Source organism: Fusarium solani (assembly GCF_023522795.1).
Source record: "Fusarium solani strain SB1 chromosome Unknown bctg00000007, whole genome shotgun sequence".
Lineage (NCBI taxonomy): Eukaryota > Fungi > Ascomycota > Sordariomycetes > Hypocreales > Nectriaceae > Fusarium > Fusarium solani.
The window spans coordinates 3,061,920-3,089,303 of record NW_027072150.1 but is presented as its reverse complement, the minus strand read 5'-3'; the positions used below and the strand labels follow the sequence as shown (position 1 = coordinate 3,089,303).

Below are 27,384 nucleotides of genomic sequence, written 5' to 3'. Positions count from 1 at the left end.
GGCGCTGAGGGCCTGCCAGGTTTCGGTTTTCTCGTTAAAACGCTCGACGCACCCTTACCATGTGATCGTGTTTCCTGATGCTGTTATCATCCGATCTGGGCTTCTTTCCATCCCAAGCACACTTTCGAACCTGCAAAACCGCGGTCATCACAATGTTCGGGCGTCGACGGAGACCCATTCTCGGCGCCGCCGTCGTCGTCGGCGCATCCAGGGCAGCCGCCAGGCACGAAGTAGAAAGGCAGGCAGTTGTGGACACCCAGCGCGAGTTGGAGATACAGCGCGAGGTCGAGCTGCGGAGACGCAATGAGGAAGAACAGGAACGACGAATGCAGCGCGCCGTCGATGAAGCGATACAGAAGGCGGCCGTTGAAAACCCAGCTCCTCAGCCCAGCGCCGCTGCACTTGCACCACCACCGCCACAGCAGTATTACAGCACCCAATCACCGATACCAGTTCAAGCACAGGACGTGGGGCTCCTGGCGACAATGCCAGGGCAACCCTACACACCTGGTACAAATGTGTCGGCCAGCATCCAGCCGGAGCAACTCATGCCGTCTCCTCCACAGCTGCCGGCATACTCGCCACGATCTCTATCGCAGGATGGGGGGCTAAGGAGTGCCCAAGGCATCAGTCCTACTGTGCCCGCTACAGGGTTAACAACTAAATATTGCACTCAATGTGGCTTTGCTTGCCAAGTCGGGGATAGGTTCTGCCGTCAATGTGGTGCGAGGCAAGTTGGCCCAGAGGGCAAAGTAGAGTGACTGGCTGGTTTTGACTGTCACTCCCTTTAGGATTATAGGTGAGTATCATATCATATGACTAAAGCTGCTCCTACCACAGGCTATGTGACTCAGAAATGTCAGCAGGTCTTTAAGAGAACCTCGCAAGGAGAACCCCGTCACAGCACTCATACGACCCTACCCACAGAAGGATATAGCAGACCAACTCCAGTCACTCATGTAGTGAGAAATCAAGACCTTCGTTGCAGTAAATAATGCCCCGTTAAATGTGATAGTGGATTTGTCACTTTTTAATAGGTACTGTGGTATAGGAAGTGGAGAGGATAGGTTATTCATAGTAATTTCAGATCTTGTTTAGCTGGGGATCACAAGTGCGATTTGTATTACGGACTAAATCCACATATTATGCTAAGCCCACCCCTCACCACGTTCTTGGAGTTTTTCATCTTTTTATTAGACAGCCTGTTTTTTTCTGTGGATTAGATTTCTGCTAGAAAACCGGTGCTTGGTGTTAATGGTCCCAAAACTTGATGAAAAGCTGTTCCAAGAATGACCCGAAAGAGTTCTAACCAGCCACTCACTGTTTCGTCATTGGAAACACGACGAGTTGTCGCAGAAGGCGTAAAATATAGGAAACAATCGTTTCTTTTCCTCTTACCAACGATTCGTACTCTTCCTCTAAGGATCCAAACACGGCACTCTTCAAGCCTCAACTGTCAGAACCAAAAATGGGTTGCGGGGGCACTGGTCTGGGGTTAAAGCCTTGTTCGGGGGGGGGGGGCTGAAACACGGCAACGTGGACCAAAATGTTGAGCAAACTGGCTTCACTGACTAGGAACGTTATCAAAGTTCCCGAATTAGGCGCAAGAAGGGCAGTAGCTACAGCGGCTGGATCAAACGCATATGAGACTGAGCTCGGCCAAACTTTGTGTGAGTACGGGCTCACCACCCAGGGTTATCTCTTAAGCTGGCAAGGAGCTCCAACCAGGTCACTCCGGGGGGTTCAGGCCAATTGCATTTATTCATATGAGAGATACTTTAATCATTACCAAATCTTGCTTCGGAAGGTAGTACTCACAATCTAGTGTTCTAACATGTGAGATCATTCTTACCGCATACTTGAGTTATCCCAATAACACTGGGGCGAGGTACGGACTGGAGCTCCTTGCCAGCTTAGGGGATAATGTGTGAGTATTGCTGGGAAAGAGAAAGGTGCTCCATCGCCTATTATTTTCCCAACCCATCCCCTTCGAAGGACTGATGTATTGATGGGAGCTAGTTCAAGGTCGATAAATCTTTGTCGATCCTGATAAAGAGTGAGATGGGCTCAAGTCCGAAGCATGCAGATTGGAAAGCGTCCAGGACTCCCGAGAGTCTAAATTTCCCACACCAAGACGGTTCCTTTCTGTTGAGTTGGATTTTCTTACTGGTGAGTCTTGCTGATGGTGGCTTATCGGAACAGCAATGACTGGATCCTGACCAATGAACGCCAAAGCGAGATGTTGCACTAGCAGCAAAAGAGGGTGTAGACGATCTCGTCATCATGTATGAAGGTTCACCCCCGCCGTTGGGCTTGGGTACTTGTAGTCACCCAGTGTGTGGGGATGGAGGTTGCATGAAGGCGGATGGAGCGGATAGAGCGATGTTCAGATATCATCAACCTCGGTTGAAAATATGTTCCACTTGAACAAGCCTCTGACAACACAGATATCATTTCATTGAAAAATCATCCGCCGACTACGTGACTATTTTATCCTTTCATCTTTGATGTGAGCAACTGGAACTCCAAATATGGCCTCTTCTAAGCTGGCGACCGAGGCGATTATTAAGCACCAGGAAGAGATACGGAATAGCCTCTCCTTTGAGGACACCCGAGACTTTGAGGAGGCAAGAAGAGGCTTCGTTGGTTGCCGCGAGCCCAACATCGTCACTGACGCAGATGGTGGGGTTGTGTGGAATAACGATGTCTACAAGTTCCTCAAGGAAGAGTCGCCTACCACGGCCAACCCGAGCCTGTGGCGCCAGTCAAGGCTGAGCGCCTTGCACGGCCTTTTCAAAGTTGTCAAGGGCATCTACCAGGTACGAGGCCTTGACCTCTCCAACACTACCTTCGTCGAAGGTGACAAAGGTGTCACCATCATCGATCCTCTCACGTCGGCTGAGACCGGGGCAGCCGCGCTTTCGCTCTACCGAGAGCATCGTGGCTCGAGGCCTGTGAAGGCCATCATCTATACGCACTCCCACGCCGATCATTTTGGTGGAGTCAAGGGTTTTATCTCCCAGGAAGAAGTTGACTCAGGAGCGGTGCCGGTTTTGGCGCCTGAGGGCTTCCTCAAACACGCAGTAGCCGAGAACGTGTTTGCAGGCACCGCCATGAGCCGCCGTGCCGCCTACATGTACGGCGCTGCCCTCAACCGCGGACCGCAGGGCCAAATTGGAGCCGGACTCGGGCAGACGGTCTCGACCGGGACCATCACACTCATTGCGCCCACCGACGAGATTACTAAGACGGGCGAGGAGAGAATTGTTGACGGCGTCCGTATGGAGTTCCAGATGGCACCAGACACCGAAGCACCTTCTGAGATGCTCATCTACTTCCCAGAGGCCAAAGCACTTTGTGCAGCTGAGGACGCCACCCACACATTTCATAACCTGTTGACCTTGCGCGGAGCCCTGGTCCGCGATCCGCATGGATGGGCTGGTTACCTGACCGAGACGATTGACATGTTTGGCGGCAAAGCCGAGGTCGTATTCGCCTCTCACCACTGGCCTACCTGGGGCGCCGACCGGGTTGTTGAGTTCCTCACCTGCCAGCGCGACCTCTACGCGTACGTGCACGACCAGACACTGCGCATGATGAATATGGGCCTCAACGGTCCAGAGATTGCGGAGCAGATGACTCTGCCGCCAGCCATCGAGAAGGCCTGGAATGCCCGCGGCTACTATGGCTCGGTCAATCACAACGTAAAGGCCATCTATCAGCGTTATATGGGCTGGTTCGATGGCAACCCGGCCCATCTATGGCAGCACGTGCCCGTGGAGAGGGCCAAACGCTACGTCGAACTTATTGGTGGCGTAGACCAGATCGTCATCAAGGCCCGAAAGGCGTTTGATGAGGGCGACCTCCGTTGGGCAGCGGAGATCCTCAACCACGCCGTCTTTGCCGAACCGGACCACTCGGGCGCGCGAGGTTTGCTGGCCGATACCTACGAGCAGCTGGGATATGGGGCCGAGAACGGCACCTGGAGGAATTTCTACATGTCGGGAGCTACCGAGTTGCGCCATCACAACTTTGGCACGCCAACGAAAGCTGCCTCGGCCGACGTGATTGCCCAGCTCACACCCGAGATGCTCTTCGACTCCCTCGCCATCCAGATCAACGGCCCAAAGGCCTGGCACGAGCAATGTTCGATTGACGTGGTGCTCAACGATCAGCCCTACCGCTATCGCCTGTGGCTCTCCAACGGCACCCTCATCTATACCAGGGCTGTCCCGTCGACCAGCGCCAATGTGACCCTCACTACGACGACTCGCACCCTACCTGTGATTGCGGTGTCTGGGCTCAGCCCTGAGGCACTTGTAAAGGCAGGCGTAGAGATTACTGGCGACAGCACAGCGCTGGAACGTCTCGCTGCCCTCCTCGACCCAGGCGACCCCAGCTTTAACATCGTCACGCCATGAACGGGATATGATGCGATGAAATTCATGCATCATCTCCCATGAATCTTGTTTCTCGGGCACTAGCTATGTCTCCACAGTCAAAATCATTCTGAGCTCGCTAAGTTGAAAGCTCATGGTCTAGGATATTCCCTTCATAAACAAGGGGAGAGCAACACTCCAGTCAACGTACAGAAGACAACAGAGTTGTGAGTTCCCGATTTTAGCTGCCTCAACTGAAAGCTGTTGTTGCATGTTTAGCATGGACCACCAAACGTGTTCTTGAGGAATATAAATGCTTGATCTTGCTCTAGGGAAACAAGTATAAATACGGGCTTGACTACATTGAGTGCTGCCTCAACATAATCCTGACAAATAACTAGCCTGACTCCTTACCATTGCCAATTCGCCAGCCACAATGCCTCTCTAGATGTCAACCCACCAAGATTCCAACATACCATCATCAAAACTCTCGCCGAAATCTTGGGCTGTTTCGTATCCTTCCACCAAAACTATTCAGCAGCCACGGCACAGGCGCCAGGGCAAGACAAATCAATCCAAGCAACGTATTTCCCCAACCAAGACCAAGTGAATCGTAGAGCTTCAAGCCACAAAGGGGTAGAAGGGCTCCCAGCAAACTCCGTAAGACGGCATTCGCTGCGGTGACAGAGGCAGCATGTCTCGTGAACGCGTCGACAAGATACGTCTGCGAGATCATAAAGATGCCGATCATGCCGAAGCCCATGATGCTTGTACCGACCATAGGCACGATCCAATGCAGTTGCTTCTCTGCTGTCCAGCCGTACATGATCAGGCCGATGGGGAGAGTCAAAGCGGTGGGGATAGTGAGTCTCAGATCTAGCCGCTGTTCTGGCTCAACAGCCTTGCCTTTAATCTGACCATCTCTTATCAACCTATCCGACAGATATCCCACAAACATCAGGCCAAGGAGATTTCCGATGCCTCCAGCGATAAATGACAATCCTGCACCCACCGCGCTGAACCCATACATGTCATGGTACACGAAGGTAAAGGTGGTGAATAACAGATATAGCATGCCGTAGAGGGTGGCGATATATAGGCAGACCATGGATACAATGGGAGAGAAAAGAAGCATTCGTGTCGGTCGAGTGATGGCAGATATGAAGACTTGCTTTGGTGTGCCTTTCGCTTGCATGACTGAGCGATACTTATTGTTGCCGGTCGCCTTGCGTAGTTTCGAAGCTTTTCGCTCGAGAAGGACTGGTGCATACGTCTCTCGGAAGATGAAAAAGGAAACCAAGATGACAGCTCCAGACTGAAGTCACCAATACGTTAGTCACTTATCCAGCAGGTATGGTAAAAGGAGTTGAACTCACCACAATAGTTATGACCCAAAACACCCATCTCCAACCCTTGGCCTCAACCAGAAAGCCAGAACAAACAGGTCCAACTACGGGTCCAAGGAGAGGCCCAATCGACCATATAGACATGGCGGCTCCTCGTTGCTCAGGAGGAATCATATCTGCTATCGTGCCACTGCCGCAGGTTACCGTAGCGACCCCAACAAACCCAGAGAGGAATCGAAATGCAATCAGCATCCCTATATTCTGAGACACGGCACATCCAATTGACAAGATGATGAAAAGAGTGTTGCAGACGTGGTAAACTGGTGTTCGGCCGTAAAGCTCGCTCATAGGCGCCATCAGTAGCGGCCCGAATGCAAATCCCAGCACAAAGACAGAAACCATGAATGTCGCAATTTCGTCATTGGAGCTTTCAAACTCGGCCATAATAACTGGTACACCAGGAGCCATCATTGCAGACGCCAAAGGCCTATGGAGCGTTTAGCACATCGAGGTTATCAGGATGAACTGAAGTCATACGTAAGAAAGGTGATAAAAGACAGGATCCCGATGATGCTCCATTTACGGCGCGTCGACCAATTGAGGGGATTCGCGGGGTCCTGATCAGATGGTTCTTCCCATCCAACTGTGAAGTTGATGTGAGTATCTTCGTCAGGCATCGTCACCGGCTTGGTCGCTTGACGCTCATCTGCCAGTATTGGTGTGCTTCCGTCTGCCATTGTGGTTTTGTTAAGAGCTTTCTGTAAATCAAGCAGCCTAGAACATAAGATTAAACATCAAAGGGGGAATAAATCAAGATAATATTGCATGGATAAGTGCTAGGTTGACAGGGAATTGAATGCGTCTTCCGCAGTTACCGGGTACCAACCCATCCCATGTCCAAGACCGAGACCGAAGTCGAGACCGAGACCGAGACCGATACCAGGTCAAGGTTAGCACTTGCGTTCACCCCAGCAGGCGAAACAACCCATTGCAATGACGATCGCCAGTCTTACTGTTGATCTGGCTCAATATTGTATTATGAAGCATAACCATGGGCAACTGGTAATAAGTACTCAGCTGGCCGATAAATGTTTGCCTATTCTTGCTGTAATAGGTCATTTGGTGGGGCATACTCCCTGATTCACCCCTAATTTCGTAAAGATGAGACGGTAGCATCTGGCTGTCTACCCTCTATATTATCCAAGTAAACCAGAGACAAGTCAGCGTCCTGTGACCAACAGGATTTGACCTTAGACTGAAGCTCACTGTCGATGCCATCCGAAGCAAGGATTCTGGATTCTAGACCAGGCATGAACCTGGTACAGTCCAACCTTGACCTACTCATGGATGGGCGCCACCCCGATGGGTACCTCATCTCTGCAGCGTCTGACTTCGAACTCCGGACAATTGCCCAATCGGGAACCACTTCTCCAACTTGGAGAGGGCTCAATTCGCTCCGGGCAGTTTCGGGATATGAAAGCAGGTGTCTCGAATAAGGGTCGAATCAACCATAAAATAGTTGGCTGTCGAATTGGGAAGATTATGGCTCAGAGTCGCATTCAAATGGCTCTTCTTTGGCCTGGAGATACTGTCCAGGGACCGGAATGCCTTTGGGTATTTTAGCAAAACATAGAGCTTTGTTTTTGAACTATTATGTTTGGCTGAATTGCGCATGATGAATATCGCTACTCGTCCTTGGGTCGAGGCGTCAAACTTGACAAAGAGCTACGGAGGTCTTATGTATTGTGCTTTAGTCTTCTCTTCCCAATTGTCGCCTAACCCCTACCCATCCTCTGTAATCCCGAACGCACGTGTTATTTCTGATTGAAACCTTATGTAACCATAGGTCTGGGTCGAAATTTGCAAGCACCATGCCCACGTCAAAGCAGGCATAAACCTGACTCTTGAACAGCGTTCCAGAAAGGATCCGTCGACCACTAATCCCCCAAGAGATACTGGTAAGGTATTATCTGGCTCATAATATCAGCGATACCGGCAAGAGCGGGCAGTCTATCGCTTTCATATTTCATAGGTAGCGTGGGGTACTCCTGTACCAAGTCAGACCATGCCCTGAAAAACAGTCCCTGCAACATGTCCTTCTGCTTTCTGGTCATTCGGATAGATAAGTGAAACGCTCGGCGACAATTTATGAGAGCGGCCGACTCTATCCCATCGTCAGAATGTTGCTGGCTATCTTCGGAGTATCTTGCCAGCCGGCATGTCCAGAGCATTTGGTTGGAAGAAAAGCCAATCGTGCGGCGAGAGAGAACCAGTTCTTACTTGTAAGGGGCATATTTTCTAAGCAGGTCTATCCGATAGTAAGTTACTTTTTCAGTAGTAACTACCCTAACTAAATTTTCTTTTTGCCGGGAAGAGAACCAACCGTGGCCCAGCTGTCAGAGATAGCTTGAACCGGTAGTTATCACTAGATCTATTCCATCGTCCAAGTTCCATCGGTCACCCCTTTGTTTAACGAGTAACAGCTATAGACTAAGACAACCACAAACCACGGCTCATCTCCTAAGTACCCTCGGTGCTGTCGAGGGCCGCCACACATCATCAAGTTCATAATCGAATACAGCAACATCAGCAAGACGCACGAGGGTCACGATGCTCATGCCAAGATTGGAGGTGATTGTGGTGACGACGTGATAACATGATCGTCCTAGTAACCGCAATTCTTGTGAGGATCTTTATATACTCGCGACTCGGCGCCCGCTTTTCGATCACGGCGAGAACTGTACGAGAGGGTTCGTAAAGGTGGTAGGACGGAAGATGGAGGATGAGTGTAGCAATAAGAGTTGTCCACCAACGGCCATGTCTCATAGTCTGACTTAATATTTACAATAATGAAATACGCTTCATTCCGCGAGTGTGTACCAAAGTATACATATATACACTAGAACCTAAAATTATGACTACTGTACTATGCAGGACGGCAAGGTCTTCGAGATGTTGTCAGGGTTGTCATTGTGGAGTCGATGGTTGATACGGTGGTGGTGGCCTGTGACGTTGTGGACAAAGTCTCGGTTGAAATAGTTGAGGAAAACTCAGAAGATGTGACCGTTGTGACAGAAGAATCGGTGCTCAACGTGGTTATTGTGGAATCCGTAGTTGATACTGTTGAGCTCTCGCTGGCAGCGGTTGTCGTGGCGGACGACTCGGTTGATACTTCAGTGGACGTGACAGAAGTCTCCTTAGAAGTGGTAGAAGCCTCGGTGGATGTAGTCGAACCCTCAGTTGATGAAGATGAATACTCAGTGGAGGTGGCCGTCGAAGCTTCGCTGGATGTAGCTGTTGTAGGCAGCTCACTGGAACTCGTTGGGGCCTCGCTAGACGTAGCTGATGTGGTCGGGTCCGCCGTCACACCGATTAAGACAGTGCCAGCAGACATGCTAACTGGCTCAATGGTCGAAGTAAAAGTCGAAATGGTTGTGGTTGTCTGCGTGAGATAGTGGATCTTGACGTCTGCCACACAGTCCTTGCAGCCTTTGGCCCTCACAAAGAGCGCCGAGTCATGCTGGGCGTCGACATTGTCGCAGATGGCAAAGACCATGGTGTGTGCCCCAGGCTCTGCGGCAATACCCATGATCAGCGGCTTCGACGATGCTGCATAGGTGGACCAAGAGGGATATTGGAAGATTTGGTATGGGTTCTCGATGGCTCGTCCGGGGGATAGGTAGTACGATTTGGCCGTTATTCTGCTTCCGTCCGGGTCCAGGGCATACTGCTCGCCGTCCAGATATATGCCAATCGGGTCCGCGTGTGTGCTTGTCTGATCAGTAAAAGCGCCATAGTGAATGGACAACATATAGCGGCTTACTATGAGAACTCCTCCGACGCGAGAACGAATTCAACCTCGACTCCATTGAAACCCTGCTGGACTTCAATATCAACCGTCAAGACAGCAGCATCTTGGGAATCTGCTCCACAATAGGTCTGGGACGCGCCCGCGTCGTTGTCTATGTTGAGAGAATATGGTTGCCATGCTGATGCGTCTATCGAACCGCCTGTCGTCAAGATGCCGCCAGACGTGAGACCCAAGGGGCCATTGGTGAAGGTGCCCACGGCGTTCTCGTCGAATCCAGTGTTCCAAGATGCGTCAGTGACGGTCACACCACTCGTGAAGATGGCGTTGGCGACTGTTTCGGGGTTGCTGACGACTGAGATGGAGGCTCCCATGGCGGCGGCTGAAGTACTAGATCCTTGAGTTGAGGAGGAAATAAAACGAATGTTAGTCCTGGGGAACAGAAGCATCGGAGCACAGAATTAGAAGTATTAGTAGGTCCTGTCAACCCAGGAAAGCCGCTGTTGAGCTAATGAGTGGCGTCTTCGCCACAAACGCTCCTTTCCAATCAAAGCCGTGGACCTGAGAATAACATCCACTAAAATATTGGTTCCTGCATTCATCTAGCCCAAAGGTTACTAGTGGGGCACCATGGAATGGGCTATTGAGTGCACTATTGAGGCGCTATCTTTGCGACATCACCCACCAATCTTCCAGGACCCACGATAGGCAAATCTTACCAGGTGATGTAGTCTTGAGGGGGACAGAAAGTATTGAACACATAGCTATAGCCCTGTGGTCAGGCTAGGCTCGGTCTTTTTTGTCACTGGCTAGAGAGTCCCGTTTATTTCGAACACCGCCTGCTTACCCGCCCAAGATGATTTCCCAGAAGGTCATCCTTTGATGCCACCGCACATGCTCGACACTCTTGAGCGCACATCTCAAATCTTTACATACCTAGGTGTATCAGGAAGATAAGTCTCAGAACATACGTAGTAATGTCAATGTGAACTGCAACCCAGGCAGCCCAGGATAATCCTCCTCCCAGAACATGAGGGAGCCAATAATTCCTTCGATTTCACCAAAGATGGTCTGGATGGAAACTGCAAATCGTCTCTTGTGTGTCCCAACGACGTTGTTGGCGAGAAACGCCAATGCAGATGAAATGGCACAGTTACTTCCCACAATAGCCAAGAACATACCTGTGTACCTGGCATCCTGGCTATCGCCCTAGGAGATCATAGCGAGACCGGTCATGTGCAAATTGAGTAGCCGATGATGAACGGGGAGCGGAGCCGAACGCGGTCAACCATGATGCCGGTAAGGATAGGAACGATGGCGCCAAAGATGTATGGCGGAGTCGTTAGAAACTGACTGAGGGCGACACTGAATCCGAACCTCGCAAGGATAGAGGGCGAAAAGAAGGATGAGGCGTAGGTAGTTGGGTAGGCAGCATAAGCAAGAGAGGTATGACATAGACCTTCTAGTCGAGTGCAGGTTCGAGGAACGACTTGATGGTGCCTTTCCCCTCAGCGTCTTCTCCTTGGTCTGAGAGACGACGTTGAATTATGGCGCGCTCCTCAGCACTGCCCATACATCTTGACAAAACCAAAGCACATGGCAATAGCACTCCAAGAAGGGCCACGTTTAACTAGTTGCCAGTCAAGTTAAGATTAGCTTCCATGCCGATAATCCTAGCGGCTGCCATGTTTGTGCGGTCGATTAGAGAAAGGGCGTATGTGATGCAGATCCAGGGCACAACGTGAAAGTCAATGCTTCGAACGAGCCTTCTGTCCTCGACAGGGTCACCGAGATCTTGGTCGAGGCCCTTTTCGACAGCATCATCGCGTGGATCCGCGGTTTCAATCATGTCGGTTGTGGGTTTGTTCTTCATATTGCAAGCCATCATTGAGCTACTTTCCATCATATAAAGGTACAATATATGCGAGGTCTTAAAGATTTGGGAATTAGGGAGAATTCAGGGAGAGCGAACAAGGTTGTCGAGGAATCTGGGGAGAATCTAGGGAAAGTCTAGGGTAATGAGTTAACATTCCATCCATTTACAGCAGCTCCTCAACTCCACGCTAACTGAACTGGACCAGCTCATCGGATTGGGACAAGTTAGTCGGATACAATATTCGGCTCACAGCTTGCTAAGCCCGGCATCCGGCAATATGTCTAGTGGCGAACCTGTTGAGGGGAAATGTCTGCTGTAGGGCTGAGCAAGCACGGTGCTAGAACCCAACCCTTGTGATCCAGCCTCAGGCTGCTTTGTTATCCTATTGCCATCAAAACATCAGCAGGGTCCGTGAACATGGACCCTAGCCCAGAGAGTCACAGCAGTCAGTTGGTATCAATGACGTCTTCGTCGACGGCAACATCCAAGAATAGAAAGACAGACACATGAAAGCATTAAAACGCACTAGCATGTCATATGTAGTTTGCGTTTCAATGTAGCTATTTGACGACATCACTCTAGCTGAGTTTGGCACTCTCGGCTCTCTTGCTGGCTGCCTTCCTTTCTTCAAAAACCTCACTGGCAATCAGCAACGCGTCTCTACCAGCTGGAACCCCACAGTACACCATGGCATGTCTGTAAGCCTCTGTAAACTGCTCCTCCTGCAAGCCGTTGTTGAGACCTGCCCTGATGTGAATACGCAGTTCGGGGCCTCAGTTCAAAGCTATCAGCATGGCAATGTTCATCAGAGACCGTTACTGAAAACTGAGGCCTGGTCAAGCGTACGACGAAAAGCACGTCTCGGTGATGTATTCAGCGCCGACCTTGCTTGGCAAGTCGTCACGCTGAGCTGTTGTTAGTACCAATGATTCACCTTCGGTTCGTGCAAGACCTACCGAGTTTGCTTTGTGAGCATCGAACAACTCTGGACCAAAGAGCTCATGCATCATTTTGACCCCCAAGAGCTGTTTCTCGGTCAGGTTCTCCATGGCTGAAATGATTGAGGATTGATGTAGATGAGAAACCGGCTTAACAGTGGAGAGTGGATTAACCAAAGGAAGAGGGGAGTTAAAACTGCATCATTTCATGCGAGCGAGGGCCTTTGGTTTGTAGACTCGGAGTAGGGAGAAGGGCTCCTTCGGTACCGAGCTTGCCATGCCAATTATTATGAGCCTCTCGGTTAGGTTTGGTATCTAATTGCAATTCTTCGACACACTAGCCATTGTATTAGGTCTAGGGGCCACAATCTTCATTAACATCTTCATCCCAGGCATTAAGGCATCGCGAAGTTGCTATTCCGCCGACTAGAACAAAGCAAGCCACCACCTGACGGTTCCGGGGTATTCATTTCCAAAAGGCCTCTTGTGGTAGGGGCCCCGCAACTCTCTGAGACGTCAAGCCATTGTGACACAATGGGCTTCGTGAGCGTCATGCCTCTCCTGATGTGTTGCGCTACGCGTAATTTTGCTTTGCCCATCACTCTTGCCCAGCCATCTGCTGCCTATCACTCCTGTGGAATGGTAGGGGTACCTTTGCTAGTCAGGTATATAAGCCCCTATTCTCACTACCTAGTCGCCACAAGTCTATTGCACACAAATTCTTGAGCACGGACGTTTGTATACAGCTCGGTGGGTACTTAAAATCAGTGATAAACTTTGGTGGCATTACGCTTGCAATAATAAGTGTGCACTTCTGGAATGTCGCCCCATTCCGCCGACCAGAGCTAGAGCCGCTGTTTGTGGCACCAACTTGACCTTCCTGTGTGCTTGTCTCTTCCCGCGCCATGCCTGTGAGTTGTGTTCTAGGGCGCAGATCTTTGGCGCTACCAGCCCCGGAACCGAGAGAAACAGAAGGATCGGGCCCCTCCACTAATGTCTATTGCAGCTGGCCTGGCGTCTAAGAGAGCGCCATGTTCAAGCCACCAGTGCCGAGGGAGTTTCTGGTCTGGTGCTGATGGCGGGATAAGAAAGATTGCGTTCCTGTGAAGGCTTTGGTCTCTTGCGTACTTCAAAATTTGCTTCCTTTCCAGTCCGCTTGAATGGTGTTGTGTTGCAGGTAGACAGCTCAACTGTTGCGAATGCCCTCATGTACACCATATTGGATCATCAGGTCTCTCGCACACTAGCTTTCGCTATAGTATTCAATGCGCACCTTTCTGCGGCTCAAACTCCCACTTTCAGCCTAGGTTCCGTTGAAGAGGCACCGGCCTGCGCTGTCAGTGCTGGTTTCCCATCGTTCTTGTCCACGATTTTAACAAACACGCAGACAGAATGCTTAGTCCAGACGATAAATCAGACTGTCGATTTTCAACAAGAGGTACAACTATGCCAACACCAAAAGCTCCGTCGTGCAGTTGAAATTTGTGTGACACACGATTGCAATGTCACCGAGATTTTCAGTAAGTTCCCAGGACTCATAGGCGGGTGGAGAGATGAGTTTCTTTGCTTTGACATTGGATTCTAAAACGCTTCTTAGGCTATAAGAAAATTACCCAAACAGTGTGTGGAGTTCCAGCGACAGATCGCCGTCGTGAAATAAGAATCACCTGCCTGGTCATGGGGATATCAGCCGCAATCCTTTTTGCCATGAGAATTGTCTCCAAAGCCTTTGGGCCCATCCCGTGGGGACATGACGACAGCCTGATTTTGGCAGCGTTTGTATGTCACCCAGACTTAGGTGTACCGGCCGCCAACTGACCCAATGCAGCCAGTTGTCGTTGCATTCAACGTCTTTTGCCAAATAAGTAAGTTATCCTTGCCACGGTTCCTGCTTTTGGGACGATCTGCTAACAGGAGACCGTACCGTTGCAGTGCCTTCCAAAGGCCTAGGCCTCGACATCTGGACTGTGCGTGATGAAGACATAACAACTTTCTTAATAGTGAGTTATCTAGGCAATACTTTCGCTCCTTCTCTGTGCTAACTGCAATAATTGCAGTACCTGCTTTCCTGTGAGTTCGCATACGCGATATCCCTAGGGTTGATCAAGTTATCAATTCTCTTCTTTTTTCTTCGGATATTTCCCAGCCACAAGTTTCAAACAGTGGTTCGATGGACCACGGGACTCACTGTCCTTATATGCTTGATCTACTTAATCCTTTTCCTCATCCAACGAATGCCTCTATGGCTTTTCTGGGAGGGCTGGAAGGACAAGACTCCTCGCGGTGTAATTGTCGATGGCAATGCTATGGGGATCTCTCACGGTGCACTGAACGTCGCATTGGACATCTGGATGCTTATCCTCCCTTTGAGCCAACTCGTAAAATTGGGGGTCAAGTTCAAGAAGAAGGTTGGCGTTATTGCCATGTTCAGCGTTGGTATATTGTGAGCAGTATGAGCTCTTTCCATGGTGGGATTGCAAACTAATGCTATGTCTAGTCTCACCACCGTTAGCACGATCCGTATTCCAAGTCTCATTGTCTTTTCGACATCATGGAACGTGACCGGTATGTAATGGATTGGCTTTGACTTTCACATAAGCGTGGCAGATTGCTAACGCTTTGTGTAGTCGACTCTGTAGGAATCGTCATATGGTCAAATGTTGAGGTTTGCGTGGGTATGATGGTGGCATGTATGCCACACGCGCGACAACTCGTCCGGGATGCTATATTACAACATGGGCAGAGCCGCCTAATCACTAGCTCTAGTGCTGAAGGAATATTTATAGATCGGTCCCTGAGGACAATTTAGCAAACTGGGACTAATAGTAATATTACTACTATCAGTCCTTGTATATACCTCATGTATTTGTTTAATCTTAGTAACAGTTAAGAAAAGTTTTAATAATTTAAAAAAAAAATTGCATAGCTCTTATTCATAAGAGGTAGATATGCAAGATAAACATATTACTAAGGCTATTATCTGCGAGTCCTAGAGCGGCTTAGGATCATAAAAACCCGAAACTGCAAGTTGAGTGATAGTTAGAGTGACGGCGTAGCTTCATCTGGGTTGGCTGCTACAGTATCGTCTGGCCTGAGTTGGTAGCCACACGGTTAAAAAGCAACCTTACACCTACACTGCGTGCCGACTATGTGCCGGAGCCCAGCCAGCTGTCCCGCCTGGATGTAGATATTGCCAAGGCCATGTACCGTTGACACAGGCTAACCGCGGTGGAGCCTGAGTGGCTGCGTCTCTTCTTGCAGCCCAACTCCACTCCTCATTTGTCCCTCTGGGCTTTCTCGGACAAACCCATACCGGATCCGTAGGTCCCCCATCTTCCTCGAAACGTCGGCTCCCTCCATCCTACCCACCTCGTCCGGTGTGTCGATATACCTCGAGTCGCGAATGAGTGTGGAGGCGTATCCCAGGATGTCCGGTCCAGCTGATAGCCGCGTCAGGATCGCGCTTAGAACTCCACAGATCAGGAGCATCAGAGACGACAGAAGACAGAGTCCAATCCACAGTCGTGGAACCGAAAAGGTCTCGATCAAGGTACTGACTTGAGCCGGAGCGACCATGTTCCAATCTGTCGTACCAGCAGACTCGGCGCTGACGCCCGTTGCTTGAAGGAACATTTGGCTCAGGAGGATGTATGTGTTGATTACTTGGCTCAGTCGTCGGCTGAAGAGGCCAGCATCAACGTGCTCGAACATGCTTAGTTGCTGAACCATCGTGAAATTGCCAATGCTCGGATTGTCCAGGTACTGCAGAATAAACCCCGGGTGAGCAGAGTTTGGTGGCGCGGTCGTCAACGGTATCTCTCTTGAAATATAGCGAAAAACCCAAGGAATAGACAAATGTGATATCGAGTCAGGGGAGTGAGGCCGTTGTGACGGTCGCTGGGCGGTGACAGTGCAATTCTGCTGAGCCCCTATATTTGACGGCCGACATGTGACTCGGGATTCAACATATCTCTGGTGAACATCACAATAGGCCGTGAGTCCGGCCAAGGGGAAAGCTGCAGAGGAACCGAGCATCGCCTGGAAGTAGAGCCTTGTGAGTCCAGCGTCGATATCAGTCTCGTTCTTGAATAAGGCCGGTCTGCAGTACATGTTCTGCTTGGATCTATGAGACTGGACGCCAAAGCCGCTCCAGAAGTCATCGACGAACCTATCCAATGCCATGGCCCAAGGCGCAGAAGAGCGGTCGATAGTGCTAGAGGTATTGAAACCGTACCAGGTCCCATTTTCAAGTGGAAACGAGTTCCAGTTTCGCCAACTGAAGGTGACATCCTGTGTAAAGGTCGCAGATTTGGTTATGTTGCTGCAACTAAGATCCACGTAACTTGATTCAAGATGAAACGTTTTATTGCCCACAGAGATACCTGTTATAGGTATCCCGACGAATGCAGAGTAATGTTCCAACTCGGCGCTCCAGGAGATACTCGTCCAGTCGTCGCTAGCTGACTTCAAGATGGGGACTTTGACATTTCCCCAGATATCCATCGAATCTAGCTTGGTAGTTGATGGTGAAAGTAATACGGCACCGAACATGGTCTTCACATAAGATACCATGGCAACCAAACCTGCTGAGCCGTCAGGGGAGGATGGCATCATGCATGATTGTTTGGTTGGAGCATCAGTGTCAAAGTGTATAATAGTTGAGTCCTGGACTCGCGGCTCAAGGCGTGATTCAAGCATTCGTAGCATAGACTGCGCACCAAGCGGCGAGAGGGCCCAGACTAAGACCAGGACAATGCTGAGGGGTTTTGAGGCTCGATGGTAGAGTAGTGTGACAACAGTAGATCCAAAGGTCCGACTGCCGATCAGTTGTTCGAGCGAGCCAAGCGTAGCTCCTTTTTCGAGCCTCCATCGAGCTATCTCATAGACGAGGCGGCCGACTATCAAGGCAAAGATGATGGGAAACGCTGTCGCCAACTATGTTTCAGTGATCAGCACACAGGCAATGAGTGGCCGTGTCGGCAAAAATTTACCGCTGTAATTGCATTTTGCCATCTTTTAAGAGCGAGGCTCTCAATGGGTTTCCCATCCAGAAGCAACACCGAGATTGCAACGATAACGAAAGCAGTCGGCAAGGCGATGGCAGCAAAGTCGGCGAGCCAAACACTCCAACCGACAGTCTCTTTCATAAACGCCCATCGATTCGGGTTACAGCCTTCTCCAAAGCTGTGCGGCTCAGTATTCTTCGGCTGGCCTGTGGGTGGAGTACTAAGGCCATCTCCATCTGTTTCGGGGGGTGAAGGTGCAACTGAAAGGACATGATAGTGGACTGGGGGCCCAGGCGGTGACGGTTCTGAGTATGCCATGTCTCGGGAGATGCGATTTCCTCTGGTCGCTGATACTTGGATGCGGCAACGTAAGCGGTGAATGAGGATCCGACGACAACATTGCCACGTTAAATAACGCAAAGACCAGAGTTTCACCATTCTTTGCCCCCTCCCTGCAGATATATCACTCCACTGTCAGGGTGATGTTGGGCTACAACCAACAGGTTAACTCTTGAGCGCAGTCTCACTCGTATTGGCTGCCTGCCTTGGCTTAGGCCCACTTGAAATCAATACCTTCCTTTCTTGAGTAACATGGCGAGTGTCGAGTTTACCATGATCCCGGCTTTCATCTCCCCGAGCTCGGTCGACGACATCCGAACCTCGTCTGAGGTTAAGCGGGATGGAATTCATCGGAACTACGAGCGGGGCCAAGGCCATGAAGATGTCCGGGACGGAATCACCTCACTCCAAGGCCCGAAGATTACAATTACATATACCAAGGCCTGCATACTTTTGACTACGTTCTTTTGCATATTTATTGCAGACGCTTTAGGGTTGATGAAGTCTAACGTCTCTGGCTTGTGGCTGATGAAGGCTCCCATGGCTGGAGAGTACAGTTGCGTCGGTGTGGGTTCTCTTGCTTGTGGCTTCGCAGCCAACCCAAACGTGTATGGATCTTCACCCCCCCGTTGTCCCGCGTATGATTGAGAACATGACACGTCTCCAAAACTTATCAACTTACATGTTAGGAGTGTGGTATCTTACCAAAGTCCATCATTGCCATGAGCAGCTTTCAAGCAAGCCACGGGCACGTGCCCTTGTGTGGAGCATAAGCGAGATTTGTTAGGCCTGTGCGTATCTGAGCGCTGTGGATCAATTTCTCCGCTTGGATCCGGTTGGCCGGCTTTGACCCGAATCATTTTGTTGATAAATCTGGGGTATTCCGACCCCTTTCCTTTGGAGAAGAACAAGGCTCTTTCAACCCTATTTTCATAATGCACATCGTAGCCGTTTGAGTCTCACAATGATCAGGCTTTTCAGAAAACGTTGGGTTTCTGTCTCAACACTATTGAGCAAGGTTAGCCTTGGAGACACAATAAAAACACTCATGAGATGGCTTTCATACGTAAACTCTGGCCAAGGGATGGATCCCGTGATGTCGACTTCAATTGGGGCTGTGGGATCAACTTTGATGGGAGGAATGGGCCCATTGCTGAGGTTAACAATTGTCTACAGGACGCAAAGGGTAAACGGGCTGCTCATACGGGGGATGAATTCCGGGGGGCACGATGATGCCCCAGCCCTCGATTGGAGAGATGGCTGTGGGCTCCTGACTATTTGGGCCAGTGGCGACGGTGTCAGTCCCATGCGACAAGATCGATTATCGAAACCGTGAATCGATTTCAAAGTTCCTTGAATTTCCGATACAATCTCAAAAAGTTGAGGCCATTCCAACCTAGCCGATCCAGGCGGTCAAAGAGGTGCCCTCTAGACCTTCGTGTTCCTTAGTTACTCGGGCTTGCGCCCATAAACGTAACGCACAGTCATATAGCTATGGACCTTTGGGTTTTGTAACCCCTTTCGCAAGCCCATTAGAAACAACTGGTAATCATCCTTGGGCCACTGTAACAAATCGTGCCACATCATGAGAGTCAAGCCTAGAACAAAGCATACATAAGACCTCAGAAAGTCAATGCGATAGGGGAGCCCGCTTTCTTACCCTCAAGGTCATTTTCCAAGGCGGCTCTGACAAACTGACCAACCTGGGCCAGCTTGGGATCTTTGGGCCAGCCACCAACCGGAAGCTAAGAATTGCAGCATCAGTTAGTTCCTTGATTTATCCGAGGGAGTCAAATTGCATACCTTGTGATCGATGACTTGGACATCTACAAAGCCTGCCTTTCTGAATTCCGTTTCCTGCAGATGATCAACAAAAAAGGGGCGACCCAAAGCTTTGCCGCCCTCTTGAAAAAGCTTAGTGAACATGTGAAGACTGGGCTCCTTGTCGACAGTTCCATCGTCACTGCGGAACTCGACATTAGCCTCGGTCGACTGCACCCAGCCCCCTGGGGCACAACAGCGGTAGGCCTCCTTGAATAGACCACCCCAATCCTTGACAGCGCCAAACAGATAGCGTATATGGATAAAGTTGAACTGGTCTGGGTCCCAGGTCCACGTCAAGGTCGCATCATCAATTTCAAAGCGGGCGTTGGGGGGATCCACTGGGGTTGGCATGGAGAGAGATCAGTGCCTATAACCTCGGCACCAGGGTATCGATCAGCGAATTCGCTATAATAGATCAGCAGGTGAACTACAACTACAGAGTTCTTTACCATCGTACATGGCCCAGATACCTTATCAACTGATCAGTCAGGATCTTCTCCAATGTACATGATTCAGCAACTTACCGGTCCCAGTACCAACGTCAAGGACTCGCTGCACAACGTCGTGTAAATAGTAGTACAAGGGTCTATCGCTGACTGCGGATGCCCACCTGCATGTTTTCCTCTTTCACGGGGGCGAGGAACAATTCTTCATCCAGGAGAATTGTCAGGTAATGATGACTGGAGGTGATCAGCAACTGGCTTCTCATTGAGCGTGGTGGAGTCTCAAGTCGCACGTCAAGTCTAGAGACTCCAGTAAGGGGTCATCGTTGGGAAGAAAATAATTCAACTCGAACTTCTCGCTGTGATAAGTGCGCCCCTGAAGCCGACGATACTGGAGGATACTGGAAGAGACAGAAGCTGTACTGCTCAAACTGCGATACGATATTAGAAATGTGGTAATATCCGCTGCTTAGAGTCACGAACGTATCTTGGCCCATTGAAGAGTCACCGCCATTGGAAGAGTCACTCTGAGATGATGTCAGCCAATGTTTGAGGTAATTTCGAGCAGACAAGACACACTTCTGAGTCGCTTGCACGGATGGGCTCATTTCCGGATGATGAGGTTACGGGCGCGGCATCCGCCGGCGTGACGGACCCTACAGGTTGGTTTGACATGATTGTCTGATCTCGGAAGCAAAATAATGAGGGTCTTGGGGATATAAATGACTTGATCAGTCTCGCAAGCGGTGGAAAGTTAATGAGGGGAACATCCCTGGCCACAGGTACATGTGACCCAATCGCAGCTCGGTTAGGGTTGTCAGAAAGTCGGACCAACACTCACGCCACGTACCCAGAATCAGACGAGATTTAACCGGGGCAAATCCTTGTCCAGAAGCTCATTATTGTGCAGTTGGTATTTGTTGGGCAGGTGTTGGTACCAGGATGACAAAACGATCCAGCTCCCTGGATTGGGATTGTCGGAGCAGATAATAAGCTGCGATGAGAGGTCTTCTAAGGCCTAGGTTGAACACCCTGGATGTGGAGGAAGAGGAGATTCAAGAGAAATTTTCCCAAGCAAGGGGACTAAACGATATGAAAAGGGCACGGGAGGATCGTGGAGGATGCGAAGATTAAATATCTCGGTGGTCTTAAGCTTCCAAGGCGGTCACGACGAGGGGCTCTAACCAATCAAAACTCTGGTTAGCAGTGATACCTATTCTATACTATCTTTCGCGCGAGGAGTAAGTAGACGCATGATAAGACCTTATCAGTCATGCTCCTTGAGGGCCCCTAAAGTGGGCGCTAACTATTAGAGGTACGATACTGGGGCGAGGTACGGCTTGGAGGTTTAAGATCTCTGAGGAGATGGGTCCCACTGGAACGGCGCCCAGGCGCCACAATAAAATCAGCGCCCGGGCGCCGCGATAAGATTTTAGCGGGGCATCCTGTCTTTGATTGGTCACCAGCTCCAGATTCAATCCCAGCAAAATGTCAAGCTCTAGAGACCTTCGGTGTCGCAGGGTAGGCATGATCTTCACGGCCTCATGAAATAACTATATTAGTAATCTAGCCGTATGCTTTAAGTAACTCTGCGGGATAGAGTACCCCGCATAAGAGATAACCTTAGATAATAATCAATTAATATACTGCTGCTGCCTATTATTCTTTACCTGATCCTTGATCCTTTCAGTACGCTTAGTGCGATATTCGGTTACTATTGGAGGCAAGGATCACGATCATCGTGAACGACCACAACTAGCGTCAGGCAACAGCCTGCTGTCTATGAATCGGCAGACTGAACACGGGTATAAAGAGACCGACTCTCGTCGCTCCTTTAGATAGAAAAACACACGCTCCTTTTAATCCTCGATCTACACTGATCTTTTGTTCGATGTCTGCATTCATGTATCGGTGCTAGGTTGACACAAAACAATTCATCGTTTATGTACTCCGCGGGCGGCCATGCTCAGGTAACAATGAATGGATTAGAATATTTACGCTACAGAATACCGCGCTTCTTGAACTCTTATATCCTCTTCCGCCTCCCTAAAAATCTCCGCTATGCCGCGTCGAGACTTTTCTTTGCTATTGTTTCCTAGCTGTTGTTGGGCCTGAGCATCCGTGCGTCGAACTTCTTCGTAGTCCCAGTCGATGTAGGCCATCATTTCTTCTCTCGTCTATTCTCTTCGCCCTCCTTGTGGCAAATAACAAAACCGTCCCATCTGTTTATAGTCTTGGCACCAAGCGTACGTTTCCTTGCTGTACCGTTGCGGAAGACCTATTGCCCCACGGTATGCCTGGTTGGTCTTGAGGCTCCCAGCAGGTTGGCTCTTGTACCATGTAGCTCTCGCAGCGACATATCGTTAATATATAGCCTCAGGCGCATAATACGGCAGCACTTGAGCTTTTCGGCTTGTCGGTAGTGTGGATGAAGGTAGTGGCGTTGACTGTGATGGTATGGGCAGTTCTGGTTCCTCTGAAGCCCGTGATGGCTGCGGCGATGTGCCCCCACTACTATAGTATCCTGGCACTGGGCTTCTTCTACATCGATGGGCTGATCGATCGAAGAGCATGGAATTCGAATCTGACTGGCCAATGCATTTTCAGCCTCCTGAGACTAGCTAGCTAATATCTGCGTTGACGTGGTTAAGGATTCAGCTAGATGCGAGACTGACGACTCTAACAAAACCTCTTCTTGTCTCAGGGGGCATGACTTTGACGTCCTTGAATGGCCTACAATATGACACCTTGAGCATTTTGGAGGTGCCGGCTTTCCCAATCGTTCAAACGCGCTTGGTTCCCGTTGGGTGCTCGACTGTGCAATCTTCGTGTTCATGGTGCCTGTTTTAACCCTATCGGGTTCAAGGATAGGCTGTGGATATGTCCCGCTGCGTTTGGGATGCCACTGGCGATGGAAATCATGCATTTGTAGAAGGCCTCTAAAGAAAACGCATCCAGTATCCATTCCTCTCTCTCTCTGCCAATAATCGTGCTCTCGCAATCCGTCTGGTATTATTTTGATATCTAGCTCACCGTTGCAATGCAGTTGTAGTCACCCGAAATTACACATTAACCCATCGCTCAATCCCAAGGCTCCGCATCGAAACCGAGACTCCGCTATAGTGCAACGGCCAAAAACCCTGTGGACGATGCAGTGCCCAGAGTATCGAATGTATATATCCCCTACGAGCACGTGCCGAAAGCCGTCCTCCGCAGCGAGATCGACAGTTTGAGAGAGCGTCAACGCTCTAGTGATCGAGTCATTACGGACCTTGTGCAACCAGTCTTGGCTTGTCATATTTGCATGATGGACAGTCCGTCGAAAGTATCGCCGAGCGACTTGATGAGTTTGTGCATTCAGGCTTCAGCGCTCCGTCAGCCTTCTTCCAGGACATACCCCAGTTTAGCAAATACCCGCTGGCTCATGGTGGGGCAAGCCCCAAGGCGATCCAACTAAGCAAGCTTGGTTGGCCACAAAATTCCGAGACAGCCACAAAACCTATCGCACTAAGCGTACTGAAAGGATCAAGGATCAGGTAAAGAATAATGGGCAGCAGCAGTGTGTTGATTGATTGTTATCTGAGGTTATCTCTTATGCGAGGTACTCTATCCCGCAGAGTTACTTAAAGCATATGGCTAGATTACTAATGCAGTTGTTTCATGAGGCCGTGAAGATCATGCCTACCCTGCGATAAAACCCCTGAGACAGCCCTCTACATAGCACCATCTCGATCCCTCCCCATTTCTGGGCGAAAACACGGCCAAATTTGTTCCTCGTTGGTAGTAATACGTCCAGCTAGATTATGAGTGTACAGGCCAACGTCAAGGCGGCCCGGGAAGTCCTCAGGTCCCGTGCCACAGCCGGGCAAGGCCGCAAGGCCGCCAGTTCAAGCAGGAAGCCTCTGACAGTCAGGAAGGCAGCCGAGCTGTACAAAGCTTCCTCTGTGGCAGCAGTGCAAAGTGAGATTACGAAGCTCAAGTCTCCAAGGCTTCCTCGGCCGGCTGGCCGGCCAAAAGCTCTCACCGACGAAGAAGATGACAGTCTCGTCGCCTTCGTCATCTGGATGGAAAGAACGGGCTTCCCAGCCACCAAGGGAGAGATTGAGGATGCAGCCAACACTCTCAAGATGCGCGGAGACCCGTCAGCAAGCCCTGTTAATGTGGTACGCAAGGTGGCGTAATGATCACCCCGAGCTCCAGAAGACGTTCCTGAAGGCCGTGGAGTCAGCTCGCAAGTCTTGGGAAGCAGGTGGCCTTGACGATGTCAACGTCTTCTTCGACCGACTCGAGCATGCCGTTAGGAGCTTCCGGATTGGCGCCAGCGAGATGTGGAACGTCGACGAGGGCGGCATTCGCATAGGCTGCTTACGCTCTCGGGTGGAATGCCTCGTCGTACGGACCAAGAGATTGACGCGATACCAAGCTCTTGACCCGGCAAACCGAGAGTCATGTACTCTCGTTGGCATTGGCAAAGCTGCCGGCGAGACGATTCCTCCTTGGCTCGTCTTTACATCTTTCCCGACCGTCGATTTTGCTGATATTGATGCCGATCCTGAGATGCACTTTGCCCAGTCAGACACAGCGTTCAACAATAGCGAGATCTTCCTCGAGTGGATACGGCACTTCAACCGTCATAGCTGGTCAAAGTCAGCTACTGCGAAGAGTCGTGGAGTCACTCTCGAACAGTGGTTTGGCTATGACGAGCACCTTCGTGATCCGCTTCGACCTCAGGAAGAGTATGACACCCATCCAAAATGTCACGACGACGAGGAGCGTATCTACCGGGTGCTTCTGCTTGATGGCTTCACTGGTCACGGCTGCTTCGAGCTTAGGGAGTATTATAAGAAGTTTGATATTATCCTCGCTCCCTTGCCACCTCATTCTACGCATATTATGCAGCCTATGGATATCGGAGTCTTTCAGCCTCTGAAGAATGCGCATCAGAAGAAGTTACGCATGCATCTACGCAAAGGCGGCATATCTTTCTCTCGTCTCGAGTTCACAGAGGGATTCAAAGTGAGCCAACCTGTCTGTTCTCAGTCTATACACTCACTGTCATAGGATATCTTCGACGCAGGCTTCACCAAGCATAGCATCATCTCAGGCTTCGATAAAAGCGGCATCTTCCCCGTTAACCGAGATCCAGTTATCCGTCATCTTATGCAGAAGAAGATGAAGGCGCAGCAGGCTGTCGATCCCGCCTTTGCCTCGCTTCTCCCCGGCGAGACTCGCTTCCAACGAGCTTCTGATGTTACGAGGCATATCTCCGAGAGGTACGCTCATGTGCTTAGTTCCCCAACCCGTGGCCAGCTTCGGCAAGTGAGGAAGGTCGTGACTGAAGCTGTGCATCTTTCTAACACGGTCACGGCATATGTGGATGACCGAAGAGCTCCCGTTGAGAAGGTCTATAACCAGAAGAAACCGGGAAAGCGAGGCCGGCCCTATGGCGACTTCTCTAAGTCTCTCAGCCTCGCACAACTGCGTGAGCAAAGGGATAAGTGGGAAGCCGAGGGACCAGAGAAGCTGATGAGAGCTGAGCAGCGTCATCAACGCCCCTTTATCATTAAAGAAATGAATGATATCAAGGCCTCATGGCGAGAGAATAAGCAAGGGAAGACTTTCCAGAAGTGGCTCGTAGAAACGCAGCAAGACATCACATATCACTCACTTGATTCGTCACGGGCGGAAATCACACGAATCCTCGGAAACAAGACTGACGATTTCTTCACAATCGATACAGGTCATTCCTCTCAAGTCACGGCATCGATCGAGAAAGCCCAGTACGCACCGAAGCCGCTGAACGCCGTAGACTGGGCCATCTTGCCTGAAGACGATGATGACGAAGATATCGATATCACCATGATCCAGAAGCCCCCCGGCGACGAAGATGAGGAGGAAGAGGAAGAAGAGGAAGTCCTTGAAGTCATCGAGATCTCTCAGGTCGACGAGACCAGCCAGTTGCCGCCGTGGGCTCGGTCTTCGCCGCCTAGGGAGTCACCACCAGCAGAAGTTACTACGCCGTGCCCTGGGCCGCCTCAGCGACTTCAACATCTCCTTGGAAAGGCAAGGATCTTTCGAAAACACCGTGAGAAGACATCATCACCGTCACCACTACCTAGGGAAGCTCAAATTGACGCTGGCCGGGTGTAATTGTGCGGCAGACTGTCGGGAAGGAAGGGCGCAATTAGAAGCCCCAGTAGCCGATTCTACGGGCGTGAGTTTGCTTGGATCAGTGTTATATCGCTAAACGCCTCATATCTCGTCAATTTGGGCTTTGTGAATAAATTTGGGCGGTCTGTGAACTGTTGAGTATGAAATTGTGGTCTGATCAGGGCGAAAGTGGCGCCCTTCCGATGTCTCAGGGTTTCGTGGCTATCTCGGAATTTTGTGGCCAACTAAGCTTGCTTAGTTCCCCACCATGAGCCAACGGGTACAACTTTGATGAGACTGGCTTCATGATGGGGGTTGTCTCGACAGGTATGATTATCGCAAGCACAGAAAGACGTTCAAACGCAAAATTGGCCCGGCCCGGCAATCGGGAATGGATGGCAGTAAGGAGTCTATAACGGAAAAGAACGTTTGGGGAGGTTTTCAAGGCACAGGTCTTGTTCCATTGGACCCGGAAAGCGTGATTTCTAAACTGGACGTGAAGCTACGTACGCCGACGCCTGTCAAGGGTGCTGATGAGCTACCCACACCCCGACTTTTTTTTTTTTGGGGGGGGGGGGGGGGGCTCCAATAGTTTCTTTCTAGTGGCTATGATCGATTAAACAAAAGATTTGGACTTCACAACGGTCAATTTTGGCGTAATTAGACTTTTGTAAACACACTCTGCAATGCGTATGTGCGTTTCACCTACGAACGGCCAAAATAGACTGTTTTTCCAGCGAACCGCAGTCCCAGCACGGCGTCTGCTTTAGACAAGTAGGCCGAGGGCCATTTTCAGCCTGAAAAGAAGATACATAGTCCGCCGAAGTCCAATTGAGACCGCTCCACCACAAGAAACCTAGTCAAGCTTTTGCCTCATTGTCAAATGTCCTAAAATGGCTGGCGATTTCACTATATATACATATGTACCTACTCGGGCTTGTCCCGAACATTCGTTACCTCTCCTCAGTGTATCCGAGGATGAAGAAGAATTCGTCGCGATTTCCAATTGAAGGCATGTCAAATGATCACTCACGGACTTGACTAGCTCAGTAATGGAAGCAACGGTGATCAACAATGAGCAAAGCCTTATCTTGATTCCTTTGTACTGCGGTCAAGGGTAGGAGCGACAAACCCTTTGGCTTCTCAGGACTATACACTCCTCGCTCAGTTCCTCCTGGTAATTGGCACTAGAGAACGAGTCATTCGGCTCACTCACTCACGATATGGGTAAAGTCTTCTGCTTACCCCTTGGCGCGGTTGGGGAAGAAAGTGAGA

At 50.3% G+C, this 27,384-nt stretch overlaps 10 protein-coding genes across 10 annotated transcripts; 4 read left to right on the top strand and 6 right to left on the bottom strand.

The window, feature by feature from the left end:
- Positions 1–152: 152 nt before the first annotated feature.
- On the top strand, positions 153–761 carry MRS44_011931 (uncharacterized protein; the record flags this gene model as incomplete). The annotated part of the gene is made up of 1 exon (XM_046279214.1): positions 153–761. One exon carries the CDS (start codon positions 153–155, stop codon positions 759–761), a length of 609 nt encoding a protein of 202 aa, XP_046123542.1.
- Positions 762–2,531: 1,770 nt separating this feature from the next.
- Positions 2,532–4,421, top strand: MRS44_011930 (uncharacterized protein; the record flags this gene model as incomplete). The annotated part of the gene is made up of 1 exon (XM_046271921.1): positions 2,532–4,421. The coding sequence occupies one exon, from the start codon at positions 2,532–2,534 to the stop codon at positions 4,419–4,421; it is 1,890 nt and encodes a 629-aa protein (XP_046123541.1).
- A 439-nt stretch (positions 4,422–4,860) lies between these two features.
- On the bottom strand, positions 4,861–6,462 carry MRS44_011929 (uncharacterized protein; the record flags this gene model as incomplete). Its single annotated transcript, XM_065619925.1, has 3 exons — positions 4,861–5,694; positions 5,756–6,212; positions 6,263–6,462. 3 exons carry the CDS (start codon positions 6,460–6,462, stop codon positions 4,861–4,863), a joined length of 1,491 nt encoding a protein of 496 aa, XP_065475997.1.
- Positions 6,463–8,651: 2,189 nt separating this feature from the next.
- On the bottom strand, positions 8,652–9,907 carry MRS44_011928 (uncharacterized protein; the record flags this gene model as incomplete). Its single annotated transcript, XM_046273275.2, has 2 exons — positions 8,652–9,495; positions 9,549–9,907. The coding sequence occupies 2 exons, from the start codon at positions 9,905–9,907 to the stop codon at positions 8,652–8,654; spliced, it is 1,203 nt and encodes a 400-aa protein (XP_046123539.2).
- A 1,256-nt stretch (positions 9,908–11,163) lies between these two features.
- Positions 11,164–11,406, bottom strand: MRS44_011927 (uncharacterized protein; the record flags this gene model as incomplete). Its single annotated transcript, XM_065619924.1, has 1 exon — positions 11,164–11,406. One exon carries the CDS (start codon positions 11,404–11,406, stop codon positions 11,164–11,166), a length of 243 nt encoding a protein of 80 aa, XP_065475996.1.
- A 581-nt stretch (positions 11,407–11,987) lies between these two features.
- On the bottom strand, positions 11,988–12,458 carry MRS44_011926 (uncharacterized protein; the record flags this gene model as incomplete). The annotated part of the gene is made up of 3 exons (XM_046271923.2): positions 11,988–12,156; positions 12,256–12,314; positions 12,366–12,458. 3 exons carry the CDS (start codon positions 12,456–12,458, stop codon positions 11,988–11,990), a joined length of 321 nt encoding a protein of 106 aa, XP_046123538.2.
- A 1,566-nt stretch (positions 12,459–14,024) lies between these two features.
- Positions 14,025–14,920, top strand: MRS44_011925 (uncharacterized protein; the record flags this gene model as incomplete). Its single annotated transcript, XM_065619923.1, has 5 exons — positions 14,025–14,126; positions 14,176–14,212; positions 14,262–14,347; positions 14,405–14,790; positions 14,845–14,920. The coding sequence occupies 5 exons, from the start codon at positions 14,025–14,027 to the stop codon at positions 14,918–14,920; spliced, it is 687 nt and encodes a 228-aa protein (XP_065475995.1).
- A 646-nt stretch (positions 14,921–15,566) lies between these two features.
- Positions 15,567–17,671, bottom strand: MRS44_011924 (uncharacterized protein; the record flags this gene model as incomplete). The annotated part of the gene is made up of 2 exons (XM_065619922.1): positions 15,567–17,282; positions 17,339–17,671. The coding sequence occupies 2 exons, from the start codon at positions 17,669–17,671 to the stop codon at positions 15,567–15,569; spliced, it is 2,049 nt and encodes a 682-aa protein (XP_065475994.1).
- A 1,470-nt stretch (positions 17,672–19,141) lies between these two features.
- On the bottom strand, positions 19,142–20,634 carry MRS44_011923 (uncharacterized protein; the record flags this gene model as incomplete). The annotated part of the gene is made up of 9 exons (XM_065619921.1): positions 19,142–19,290; positions 19,353–19,437; positions 19,496–19,854; positions 19,966–19,986; positions 20,041–20,068; positions 20,127–20,196; positions 20,253–20,390; positions 20,443–20,486; positions 20,539–20,634. The coding sequence occupies 9 exons, from the start codon at positions 20,632–20,634 to the stop codon at positions 19,142–19,144; spliced, it is 990 nt and encodes a 329-aa protein (XP_065475993.1).
- A 3,128-nt stretch (positions 20,635–23,762) lies between these two features.
- Positions 23,763–26,109, top strand: MRS44_011922 (uncharacterized protein; the record flags this gene model as incomplete). Its single annotated transcript, XM_046274394.2, has 3 exons — positions 23,763–24,122; positions 24,175–24,975; positions 25,021–26,109. The coding sequence occupies 3 exons, from the start codon at positions 23,763–23,765 to the stop codon at positions 26,107–26,109; spliced, it is 2,250 nt and encodes a 749-aa protein (XP_046123534.2).
- Between the last annotated feature and the right edge of the window lie 1,275 nt (positions 26,110–27,384).